The sequence below is a fragment of the Falco punctatus genome (genome assembly GCF_963210335.1).
Source record: "Falco punctatus genome assembly, chromosome: 2".
NCBI lineage: Eukaryota > Metazoa > Chordata > Aves > Falconiformes > Falconidae > Falco > Falco punctatus.
Genome location: NC_137581.1, coordinates 97,640,849 through 97,653,704, shown reverse-complemented (window position 1 = coordinate 97,653,704; position 12,856 = coordinate 97,640,849). Strand labels below are relative to the sequence as shown.

Sequence of the window (12,856 nt, the reverse complement as noted above, 5' to 3'; positions counted from 1 at the left end):
TACCTCTAGCCAAGAAGAAAATGATTAACTTTGTAATGTACAGTGATCGAGTACATACATATTTTGGTGTATTAAAGTATATCTGGTTGCATACAACTCAACACTCACACACATGAAATTTATATTTACATAGCCTAAATTATAAAGTTCATATGACAGGTTTTTTCTGTGAAGAAATACTTGCTTCATAAATATTTCTACCCACGAGTCACAGATTTTATTAATGAAAACATATACACGAGTCCTGTTTCTTTAAAAGAAATAAGAAGAAAAACAAGAACCAAAACATTTTAAAAAACCTTAATGGCAGATGATTATATCAAAAATATCCTTTGACAATTATCATATCCTATACCTTCGAGTTTATTAATTTACCTCTATATTTTCTGGTACTGCTAATAAGACAGTGGCAGCCAGTGATCCTGCTGAAGCTCCCGCAAAAGCTTTCACAACTTTCAGGAACTTCTTACCATGCTTGTAAAAAGCAGCTGCTGCCCCCAAGTGGTAAATACCCAGAAAACCACAGGCTGCAAACGACAGATTGATACGTTTCATTTTTGCTGCGGAAAGAAAAGTTTCACAGTCAGAAGAAAGATCAGTTAATTTTATCTTATAATATACATCTATACTTTTGCCACTGAACACACAACATACTGTATCTACGTAACAGAGCAGTTAAGAACAGTAAAAACCTTTGATTACTAAATAAATCAAACAAGTAGCAGTTAGTTTAGCAACTCCAAAATTGAAAACAACTCTAAAATACTTAGAACAAATCCCTTTTTCAATCAATCAATCGATAAATATATATATATAATTATATACAATGTAACTGCATATTTTCATCTAACTTGTCAAAGAAATACAAAATAAAAGTAGCTACTCAAAAGTGGTAAGAGAATGCTGTTGGAGAGCAAGCACTGTTAGCCAGATGGAATAAAAAGCAAATTAAAAATAAAACTACTGGCTACTGTATCATCCCTTTACACACACACACACAGCCTTGTATAATTCACACAGCCAATATAATTCTCTAAGAAATCAATTTTTTTTACTTCATATTTGGAACTCATTTGCTTACTAATATTATTAGACATCAGTAACAGACAAATTCTTATTTAATTTCTCATTTAGAAAAGAAAAACACAATGCATTGTTACTATTATTAAAACAAGAAGAAATTAAAAAAAATATATCAAAGTAAAACACAAAGCACTAAATGTATAACACACATACAGTCTGACGGTGCCAAGGACAGAATTTAGAATTCATAAAAAAACCCAGGAAGCTTAAGTTCAGATCTTTAGCAATGTTTTATTAAAAAAATTAAATATGAGGCCATACATGTTATTAGCTCTTCTGCAAATAACTACAATTATGACAGCAAGGTATTACAGATTATATTGTACAGAGATAATCAAGATACTATGCAGATTATCTTAGTACTGAATTAGTACAAACTAATATTAGTACAAACTGAAATAGTACACACTTCTAGTATATTTAGATACATCTTCATAGGAACTGGACAAAACCCCAAAATTCGGTACACTCAGTAATATACTTGATTTTTCTCATTCATAATGCAATAGCTGATGAGATGTTTCTTTTGGAAATAATTTACGAACACTGTGGTATCAGTTCTGATGAAGAGAGGCAAATGTGTACAGCACATTTTGATTTAAGTTGCCTCTTCAATTCAGAAATGGGAAAAGCAGGAAAGATGAGGATAAGAAACAGTTTTCAAAATCACCAGATAAGAAGACATGCTAAACTCAATTGCTTTACCTGTAACACAAAATCAGATCACAAATGGGTCTAACCAGTTTTACTATTTAAAAACAAACAAACAAATTGAGAAAGCACATTTCATAGTGTCAGAGCATACTGTTTGGTGCATCAGTCATGCTGCTATAAACACCACACTATCATGAGTTTATCAACTGTGCTTTACCTGCTTTGCACTGGAAATGCTTGCATATCCACCTGTAAGTAGGAATACTTCTAACTTATATCTAACACTTTTGTACCGATCGAAAGAATTTCAGGTTGGCTTTTGCTGTGACAGTATGACAGAAATGCATTTGCAATGAAGCAAATGATAAATCACGTTACTACTTTTAAAAAGGAAGGATTTTTTACTTTAAAGAAAAAAAATCACTGTACTGCATAGAAGATAAAAAAACACTTAAGATTTTACTGGAAAACAACAAACACAACACTCAACAATCACAAACACAACAATCAAAGATTTTTTTTTTTTTTTTTTTAGTGAAGTGGAAGAAAAAACGGATTTTCAAGTATGATGCCATGATGTGCTTCCTTTCAAGCAAGTTAAAACTCTTGGGAGTTTAAACAACTGATGCAGCTGTTTCTATGCCTTCTACAAATTAGGAGCAAAGATGCATCTGCTTCAGGGGACGCTGACAAAAAGTTGAAGTTGGTTAAAGCAACTGCATTATTTAGTAGGAAGAAAAGCAAGCATGGAAGAATTAACGCCCATTTTTGTTCAAAAGATTTCAGGCTCAAGACACTACTAAGGTGAACCGTTGCATGCAGTAAGAACCATGTTTACATAATTGATTGGGCAGAAAATAAACAAGAAAAGCAAGAGGTCAAAAGTCCTGAGAATTACATTAAAGGGACCTATGAAATGTAACTAAGAAACAAAAGTGTAACACAATAAGATTATGTAAATAAAAACAAGCATATGTATGTTTATGTTTCATGTATATACATATCTTCTAAACATTCTAAAAGGCTAATTTTCAAAGCATGCTAAAAGGTATCTCTCCCTGCTGGAAAATACTGTAGATGTTCATAAATCAAAAAAAAGATGAAAACTTTAAAAAGAGTATATAAAGCATAGATACAGTAAGAAATTTTAGATATTTTTTTTTAATTTAAAAAATCCCTACAAATGTAGAAGACAAGCACACTTCATTGTATAAAGAATTGGCTGGTACGTTTTTTCTAAAGCAAGAACAGAAAAGGAGGTTACGTGAACTGAAGAGAATATTTGAATCTTGATCAAAAACTGCTGAAAATATACTGACTAAAGTCAGATGGCCACGCCTTCTCTTACATGGCTTCATGAGGAAATTTTATTTTTTTTATATGAGCTTTAGTCCTATCTAATTATCAGTTACTGTGAGTAACCACTTTTCTCAAGTGTGTGGACACAACGGCATTCCCTTTTTGATGAGAGTTAATTTCTTCACACTTAGATCCCATACTTGTCTTCCTCCTTCTTCATTCCCCTACCTAAGAGACACAGAGATTACTGAATAAGCATTCATATCAGCTTCTTGCCTGACGAAAGGATTCAGCGAGATGAACATGCAAAAACAGAACACTGAGATTTCAAGTTGAGAAGCACTTTTTCAAGTCCAAACAGACGAAAGGAATGCAATGCAAGACGCAGTTAAAAATAAATCCTTTTTCTTTTCTTCTTTAAACAGAAGTTCTTGATCCACTGGATTTGTATGGCATGCAATACAGCACTATTTTACAGATTCCCCCAGAGAACTTGCAAATCAGAAGAAGAAACTGCATGTCTGTGTTATCAAGGTACTGCATTTTTTTTAATTGGGATCAGTTCCCAAGCCTACACCATGTATTTGTCACATATACATGAAATTTAAAAATACTTGGGTAAAAATTTTGATCAGCATTCGTGTTCAAATGACAGATCTGGTGGTTACATCTAGCTGCATGACTGTGAAATGGGTTTTGCACATACATGTAATAACCCTATAAGTGGGTAAACAATGAGAAAAAAAGTAATCATCACTGAATCACAAAATAATTCAGGAGGTCTCTCACCCAACGTTCTTCTGCTCAAAACAGCACCAGCTATCAGATCAAAGTGGGTTGCTCAGGGCTTTACCCAATTGTTAATTTAAAAATTTCTTTAAAACAGTTTAGCTCCTAAGAGATAGCTAGCACCTGTTGCTGGGTAAAACAATCAGGTCCTCTTTCATTTGTTCAGAACATTAAAATCGGTAGAGTACTGCTAACAATCAGCATTACAGAGAAGAAAAAATAGAACACCAACATCTTCATTCAGGATTATGTATCTACCTGAAGGCCTCTTACAACAAATCTGTAACAAAGCTCTTGACCTACAAAGATGATACAGATGAATAAGAATCATAGTTCTATAAGGAACTATCCGCTTGACAGATGCAGTAAGCAATGTCATTTCAGCTTGCAAAGGAATCTCTGAGTAAGAGGGAAAGGTAAGAACACTCATTAGATGAATGTACTGTAAAATCAGAAAAGCAGGAACTAAGAAACCAAGATGCTCACTTTTATAAGAACATAAACTTCCCATTTCTTTTGATTCTTGCAAATATGCCATGGCAACACTTGATTTGCAAGTTAGAACAGTGTATTTCAGAAACAGAATGATTCAAAAATGTCTTCTGCTTTGGTGGTACATCATTGGTAGATCACTACTCTTCAATCACAGATAGCAGGGTTATAACAACTCCCAAGAGGACATATAGAGAAATTTAATTAAGTCTACAGCATGACTATTCCCTGACAATTTCTTACAGAGTACCAGAAAGAGAAGTGCAGTCACATCTGGACAGACCATTTTTTCAGCTGTCTGGACAAACAGCAGAGATCTTGCTGTCTTAGAAAAGGTATGAAACACCTGTTCCACAAGACTTCAGAACAAATATTCTCAGAGGGTTTAACAAATTCTGACCATTAAACTTATTATCTATTAACTCAAAGCTATATTGGCATGTCTTAAGAAAAAAACTGCAATGAACCTTAAAAGATACACAAGTACATTTCAGCTGGACAGTGCACACACATCTATGCATTGTAGAGATAGGATATAAACAGGATACAGCAAATGCTTTTGCCACTGCTTTTCAAAAACGTCATTTTTGAATGGCAAATTTCAAAAGATAAAGATTTTAAACAGGTAAGGGGATAGGTATGCTTCTCTTGTCTACAAGAAAAAAAAAACAAGCATAAGAAAAGATAAGTACAGGAAGAAACTAGAAGGATACTGGGGCTGTTCAGCCTCATTACAGATAATGCAGCAGTGCTCAAGATAAACATAAACCTATGAGTTCTATTTAAAAGAATCTCACATATGTGGAGGGCAAAAAAAAAATCACTGGCGATTAAAAATATACTGGGGGGAATAAAATATTCTGTTTATTCAGCAGTATCTCATCCATTTCTAATGCAAACCAACAAGAGGATGCACGTAAAGAGACAAGCCTGTATAGCAGAATTATGATACAGTACAATATAGCTTTTTCAGGATAGGTACAGTCTTCCTAATTGTCATGCACAAGCAATAACACAACAGTTTCTCATACTGCTGTCTCCTGAGCAATATTATTATATAAACAGTGTACCATCTCAGTGTCTTAACCAGTCAGCTACCTCCCTGCTACCCCATTCGTAAACAAAAGCTGAAAATGCCCAAAGCAACTGACTAAAAAACCTTCACAAACAAAAATTAAATATACATAGAACACAAATGACTAAGCACCCTAAAGCATAGGAGCTAAAATGCATGATGTGTAACACCACATTTGAGGATTAGTTATTAGCTAGGAATGACAAAACAAGCAAAGTTACGGAAAGAACTTTTTAGCTAGGCAGCATTGCTAAAATAAAGGTCATACTTGCAAGTACTAATTTACCTAAGTAAGAAAGCACCATTCACACAGGAATGTTTAATTGCTTCTTCACATTTGTAACAGAAAAAAGTTCATAGCATCATAGACCATTCGTAGCCTTCAGCGAGAACTCAAGAAACTGATTCTCCCTATCACACAGGACAAGCACTATAAGAGCTTGATGAAGTTGAGGAAAAATAAAATAAAAATAATAATGCAAAACAATCAGTACAAAATCCAATCAGCCATTAAAACACTTAGGAGAATCACATGAGTCTTTGCAAACTATAAAAATTGTGTATAATCCCCTTAAAATTAAAAAATAAACACATCACTTGATACAAAACTTTCAAATCAGAAGTTTAGACCATCTTGATCATTATTACAAGATGTCTAGAGAGCACAGTGAAGGCTGACTTCTTAAGAAAAGGTGGCAATGGTTCAATACCTTCTAATGGATGTTGGCTTCCATCACATACTCCACTGCAGCTTTTAACAGAAGCTGATTTAGCTCCCTCTGCACAAAGAGTCATCCCTGTATCTACCACTGGTAGTTTATCATTTCTCTTTGAAACCTACAATCATACAGTCAAATATTACTATTAAAAAGAGAAAAAATGACCATTATTTATCCTTAAACAGATTAATAGTCAATTAAAACAGTTGTAAAACCATCTAGATGAATTTTACAATTGCTTACTCCGCATTAAACTAGTTGAAACCACAATGTTCCACTATGTATACATGCAGCAATTCATATTTTAATGATGAGCTTAATTAGCCATCTAGAAAAACAGTACCATTTGGAACTGTCAGTGTCCAAGATTAGCCTTAATTTTGTGTCCTTTCCTACTAATTTTGTTTATATCCAGAGATTTTCTCATGATCAAACTCTTATGGTTTTATTCTCCCTTACAATTGAAATAAAAATTGACACACACACACACCCACACACCCTTTTTTAGCAGTATCACATTAGTAAAAGGTTTTCAACAGAACTCTGGTCCTGTCCTTCACTAAACAGATGTTATTCTAAATAATAAGCCTATCAGTTATGATGAGTATTGTCTGAAGTATAATTTAAAAAAAACTAATCTTCCTCCCCAACTTAGAACTGCCATCAGACACAGAAAGTTCATTCTAAAACACTGGTTCTCCTGCAACTTGTTGCTGCCTGCCTCTTGACCTTGACATACTAAAGGCATCTTCAATACATAAATAAGGCTGCAAGATCAAAAGCTTAGCTCTGGTGACTCTAAAAGAAGTTATATTATCACTGTATTGATGCACATCACTCATACCTAAAGCACCACAAAAAGTACTTACCTGGAATTCAACTCTGTTAAGTGGTGCTCTTAGGGTGCAATAGTTTAGAATTCCGACCCAGAACCGCTGAGTTTTTGGAAACATGCAACTACCCAATTTGCCTTCTTCCAACTGAAGTAACAGCATTTGAGCACTACAACAGCATTTAGCAGTCCACATTTTCGTTAAAGTGACCTCTGGATCGAGATGATGTGGTAAGCAAACTGATACTTTCAGAAGCTGTTTTATCATGGAGTTACAAAGGAAATATCAATAGATAAGCTTGGACACCATAGAAGTACACCGCAGAAACTTTCTTCTAAACACAACCTGTTTAGAAACATTAAGGGGGGGGGGGGGGGGGGAAGAAAAAAGAAGGAAAAAAAGAGAAGTTGAAAGGTAGCTGGACATCAAGACCCTGATACTGTGACAAGGCTGTCTTCACAACCCTCTCACTTAAAACACAGATGCATTAATAGTTGATTCACTTAACAATGAAACAATGTTCAGTAGCTACTCTCTCTCACCAGCCTCCATCTGGCACTGTGTTGTTCACCACTAACCATAAAGTCTGGCACTGTGTTGTTCACCACTAACCATAAAGTCAACCGTTCATTTCAGAAACATGAAGGGCTAATACTGTTAGTAACACAAAAACAAGCAAACAAACTGCCCCTTATAATTAACGTGAACACACTGTTCCTGCTCCCTCGGCTGGAAAACTTGTCAGGAGTGTTCCAGCAACTCTAAATCGATTGTTCACAAAACCGAAGTCTGAAGACAAGATCCTAGTAAGAAAAACTCAAGCATGCCGGCTGGTACAAGGCAAATCTTGTAAACTGTGCTAGGAGTGACTCACAAAACTGGTTTAAGTCTGGTTAACACCTAGCAAAACTTTGGCCATAAAGAGTAACATCAGGAAACGTGCTTGTACAGATGAAAAGCAGGTTACTGTCCTGACCACCAGTGCACACCCAGTGTGATTCTGTGTAGGCAAGGTCTCAGAGGTGTACCATCAACTTCTACTTTATTGCCAATCAAGTGAGTTTCAAGTTTTATGCTTCCCCTTGTGTGCCCTAAGAGGCCTACAATGCAACTGGATTTTTCCTCCCTCCACTTTTCCCCAGTAAACAACCGATATAAACAAGCAAAACTGAGCTGAAATCACGACACAAAACTTTTAAATGGAACAAATACAGAACGTCAACTGACAACTTAAGTGACATAATTAAAAAAGCCACCGCGTCTCTTACACTTGTAAGCTTACAACAGAAGGGCGATTTTTAAGCGGCCTACGCCCCTTCACATGTTAAGCTCAAAGCCTCCAGGCTCCCCCCGGTTCCCTCCGCGCAGGCTCCCGCCTCAGACCCTCCCGGGGCCCAGTAGCCCCCTGCCCCTCTCGGCTGCCGGGCGGGATCCGGCCGCGGCGGAGCGGCCCAGCCTCCGCCGTTAAACAGGCCGAGGCACCGGCTAACAGCTCCGGGCCGCGCTCCCAGGGTCGCGGCGACTCCAGGGAACTGCTCCCGCCCGCCGGTGGCTCGTCCTCGCTCCACAGCTCGCGAGACGACCGCCCCGCCCCTCCGCGCGCTACCTCCCCCGGCGGCGGCGCGGCCTCTGTGCGCTACGGCGGCGGCGGGAGAGTGGCGGGGGCGGGAGAGTGGCGCCCGCGGCGCGCGGGGGGCGTGGCCCCGCCCCTGCGCGCGTGCGCAGCTCGAGGCGGATGGCGTGCGCGGGACGCGGGCGCCCGGCGCGGGGAGGGGAGGGGGCGGCCGGCCGCAGCCCCCGCGCTGGGAGAAGCGGCGCCCCAGAGCCCTGCGAGGGGGGCGGGGGGCGGTGAGGTGAGCGCGCTCCGCCTTTACCCCCGGGCGGCGGGTGCTGGGTGTGCCGCCCTGCCTGGGCCGGCTGAGGGAGCGGGCCCGCGGGGTGCCCGCCGCCCGCCCCACGCTGTCACCCGGTCAGCTGTCGCTGTGAGGCAGCGTGTGGGGGCGGGGGTCAGCGCCGCCCTGTGCCGGGTCGGGCGATGCGTGGGGCTTCCTGCTGCCAAAGGGGCGCACTCAGGGCGGCGGCGAAGTTCTTTGCTTTTGTGTGTGTGTGTGTGTGTTTGTGTTTTAATAAGGTGAGTGCGCTCACCCTTCTGGCACAGGATTACAAGAGACAGCACAGCGCATAGATGTGAGGTGGAGAGAGGGCCTGTAGCCAACAGTGGATGAAGAAAACTGGGGAGAGGGAAGATGCCTGTGAGGGAAGTGTAGATGTGTGAAACCTCCCAGGGGTGTGACTGCAGTTAAAGCTAAACTAGCTGGCGAAAAAATACATGTTATTACACAAATTGGTCTCCTCCTCCTCTGGCATCCATTATTACTACTTTTTGTTGGTACATGGGAGGGGTTGGTATGGATTTGGGATAGAAGGAAGGAGGTGCAGCCTTTTCTTGGGGGAGCCTTGACCTTGATACCCTGGGGGTTGTCTTACAGCAACCAAGCCATTTCGTGGTGGAGTTACTGCCCTCTTTTCTCATGCTGCACTCTTTCCTCGTATTTACAGAATGAGCTTTTAGATGAGAAAGCTAGATGGGGGGAAAAAAACCACCTTTCTCTAATTATGGGGTTCTAGTTTGTAGTGGGCAGTAGTTTCATTAGGACTACACAGATCTAAATAGATAACTTGGTTAACAGCTATGGCAAGTACAAAGGTGACAAACATGGCAGGAGGACCCTCTTCATTCCCATCCTTCCAGATGTGAACTCAAGTACATTAGTTAGCGTCTCATTCCTTCTGTACTGTGTCTGATCTATTCATGAATTGGAAGTTGACTGTGTAGATTAAGCTTCCTGAGTTGGTGAGAATTAAACCTTTAAAAATCAGGGATAATTCCAACTATAGGCAAAGCAAGTAACTGCCAAGGACAGCAAACCAATAGAGTCTCTCAAATGTAGCAGGTGGCATTTGTGTCTTTTTTACCCTTTTAGAAGAAAATATAAAGACTTCTTTGGTGCCTATCTCAACTTGGTCCTTTCCCCTTCCCATGGGTAGACTTGATCAGACCTTTATACTTCATGTGTCAAAGATTTTATCTGTTTTGTATTATCTAAATTTATCCGTATTCAACATTTTTATATCATGACATACAGCTTTCATTCTTTGCTCCTTTAATAGTTGTTCTTTGTAATACTCTGCTATTTTCTTAAGAATAAAATTACAAAAAATAGGCTTCCATGAGTTATATCCACATTTCAATGGTTTTACAACATGACATTCACCAGAATAGGTATTTTGGGGCACCAATATAGCTAAGTTGTAAGTTACTTGGAAGTGTATGTAAAATCAGTTCCCTTAACAGGCTAACCTACAGCAGCAAAAGGAGCTTTTGGTAATATGACTTTAACTTTGTTTCATTTTTGGTCAGCACGATTAAGTTGGTCACACTATAATGTGTATGCCAGTAAGACAGAATTCTTATCTCAGAGAGTGAGTCCTGCATGGAAAGTGAGGAGACATGTAAAGAAATTCACTGAGAGTAAAACTTACCTTGAAAGTCTCTTATTACCGAGAAAGATGTTATGCATGTAATTCAGAAGTGTATATAATTTAAAATTATGCCTCCTACTGAATGTCTCTTTTCTATGAGCTCTGCATAATAAATTTTCATGGGGAGGATGGAAAATTCTTTTTATTGATAGGTGTCATTGAGGAATTTAATGCCATTTTTTGCAACATTAATTCAAATTGGCTTAGATCCAAATGCTGATACACGGATTGAAAAGTTCAAGAAAGTGTCGTGTTTTATTGTGATATATTAAGATCTGAAGAACTGTCTAATGGTGTACCACAAGGAAAAAAGTAAGCTTTTTCTATGGGGTAAGCATGAGCATATAGGTTACCATTGAACAACTTATGCTCTAACATGATTTTGACTGGTAGCCGCTTAGAAGTAATTAATTTAATTACCTCCTGTGTCACAGTCACTCAGTGTTACAAAGAGGAGTGTGACTCCCTCTGTCTTAATTTCTGTTCAGGTGTCTATGCAGTAATGATACCAGGCCCACTGCTGACGCTACACAGCTCTGTAACCTATGTACCATGGCTCAGACTTCTGAGGAAATTGCTGAGTTGCAGGGGTCAGAGGGGTGGCAGGGAAACATTGCCAGAAAGTCTGAAAAGGAGATTCATATGAGATGAGGAACCTGAAATAGCAGGCATGGTAAGACAAGGAAAAGCACCAACATGGGCAGGTATAAAATCAAAGAAAAACCAGGTTGTCAGAAGATGGCACAACTGCAGCTGTGCTCCAGGGAGCTGCAGGAACTGCCCCTTCCCCTCCTGACTCTTGTCAGGCTGCCTGGCTAGCAAAGGCTGTGCATGTATCTTATAAAAGTTGGTGAGCACATAACTGCCTAACCTAGTATTGATCATTTGTGCATGATAACCGACAAATATTTTTTTATACTTCTAAGCTGGATATATCCTGCTTGCAGAACCACTTTGTGCTGGGCTAAGGTGTCCAAACAGGGACCCAAAGAGGAAAGATTACAGGAGATAGAAATTCACAGATGAAGCAAATGTAGGAATTGTCCCCACAAAAAGTGAGCTCAAAAGAGCAGAAGTGATTCCAGCTAAATGGTTTTGGAGGGAGACTGGTGACTGGGGGGGCGGTGGGGAGGGTTGATGGCGGGGGGCAGCAGGAATTAGGGTTAAAATGTCTAGAAGATGTCTAGCTATACAAAGGATCTGTGGGAGAAAGGAGGTGTTAACAAATCTGAAAAAGTGTTGAGGTTTGTGAGAGAGCACAGTAGCAGAAGGCTTTCAGAAGGCAACTAATGGCCGATTTATTTTATGAAATTAGAATTAGCAACCTCTAGCAAAGATCTCCAAATGATATAGACGTAATACTGAAATAGTCACTAAAAATAGAAAATTAAACAAAATTAATGTCACCTTGTTTGAAAGGCAATGTGAAAATAGATCTAGTGCATCACTGAGTCACGACTGGAATCTTTCTAAGGTGTACCTCCAAAGAGATCTTTGGGGAAAAAAGTGCTTTAAAAGTATATGCTTTGTGAATGAAGCCTGTAAGTAACAAAAAACCTGTAAGTAACAAAAAACCCCAAACCCCTCAGTTTGACTGTAAATAAATGTGAAGGTGAAATGCAGTTTGGGGCATCATATGGGAAGATAATGTCTCAGAGCAGGGAGTGCAGTTTTTTTCTTCATTAATCGCTTTTTCCAGTTCCTGTCCTGCTTCTTTTCATGTCTGTGGGAAACAGATTTAAAACACCAAGACTACATCTTTGCTAGTGAACTTTGTTAGTAAATAGTATCATTAATAAATCCAAGCCAACAATGAAGGAACATTCCACAAGTAGGACTGGGCTTGAATTCATAAGAACAGCTTGCATTAATTGTTGGGTTTGTCATTGCAAATTAAAAAAGAGTCAAATTCCAGAGAAAGTAAAAAAAGAAAAAGAGCTAAATGCATGTACTTGAAGTTAAAAGTTTCACAAAGCTATACTGCATTGGATCAAAAAGAGTTAGGAGGAAGGGAATATGGTGATATATCAATGTCAGAAAAACACCCAAAAGTGAGGAAGAACAAGAAACTGGATTTGACTGCTGCTCAAGGAAACAAGTAACTTCAGTTATAATAGTAACTACCATGTCATTGTATTATTAATTACCACTTACAGTTTCTGACTATTCATTTGATTATAAGCTGAATAATTGTGGCGTCTCCCAGTATTTGATAGGCCAAGTCTCTCAATGGTATGTAAGCAGAAGAAAACCATCATTATCAGCTGGGTAGACAATGCATCATTAGTTTGAATAAATTTTAGAAAACTAAACCCTCTGTTATCTGTTAAATCTAAAACTTTGACTGGTGAATAAGCCTTTATCATAGA

General features: G+C 38.8%; 1 protein-coding gene across 5 annotated transcripts in view; it reads right to left on the bottom strand.

Annotated features, from left to right (window-relative positions):
- The window catches only part of PNPLA4 (patatin like domain 4, phospholipase and triacylglycerol lipase), a 28,411-nt gene extending 15,993 nt beyond the window's left edge, over positions 1-12,418 (bottom strand). Inside the window, exons 1-4 of one of the 5 annotated variants that reach the window (XM_080377655.1) lie at positions 8,551-12,418; positions 6,981-7,289; positions 6,103-6,229; positions 376-560 (exon numbers count right to left, since the gene is read on the bottom strand). In XM_080377655.1, coding sequence (XP_080233781.1) covers positions 376-560; positions 6,103-6,229; positions 6,981-7,211 — 543 coding nt within the window. In that variant the 5' untranslated portion in view covers positions 7,212-7,289; positions 8,551-12,418. The other 4 variants (XM_080377653.1, XM_080377654.1, XM_080377656.1 and 1 more) reach the window with 4 other exon arrangements.
- Between the last annotated feature and the right edge of the window lie 438 nt (positions 12,419-12,856).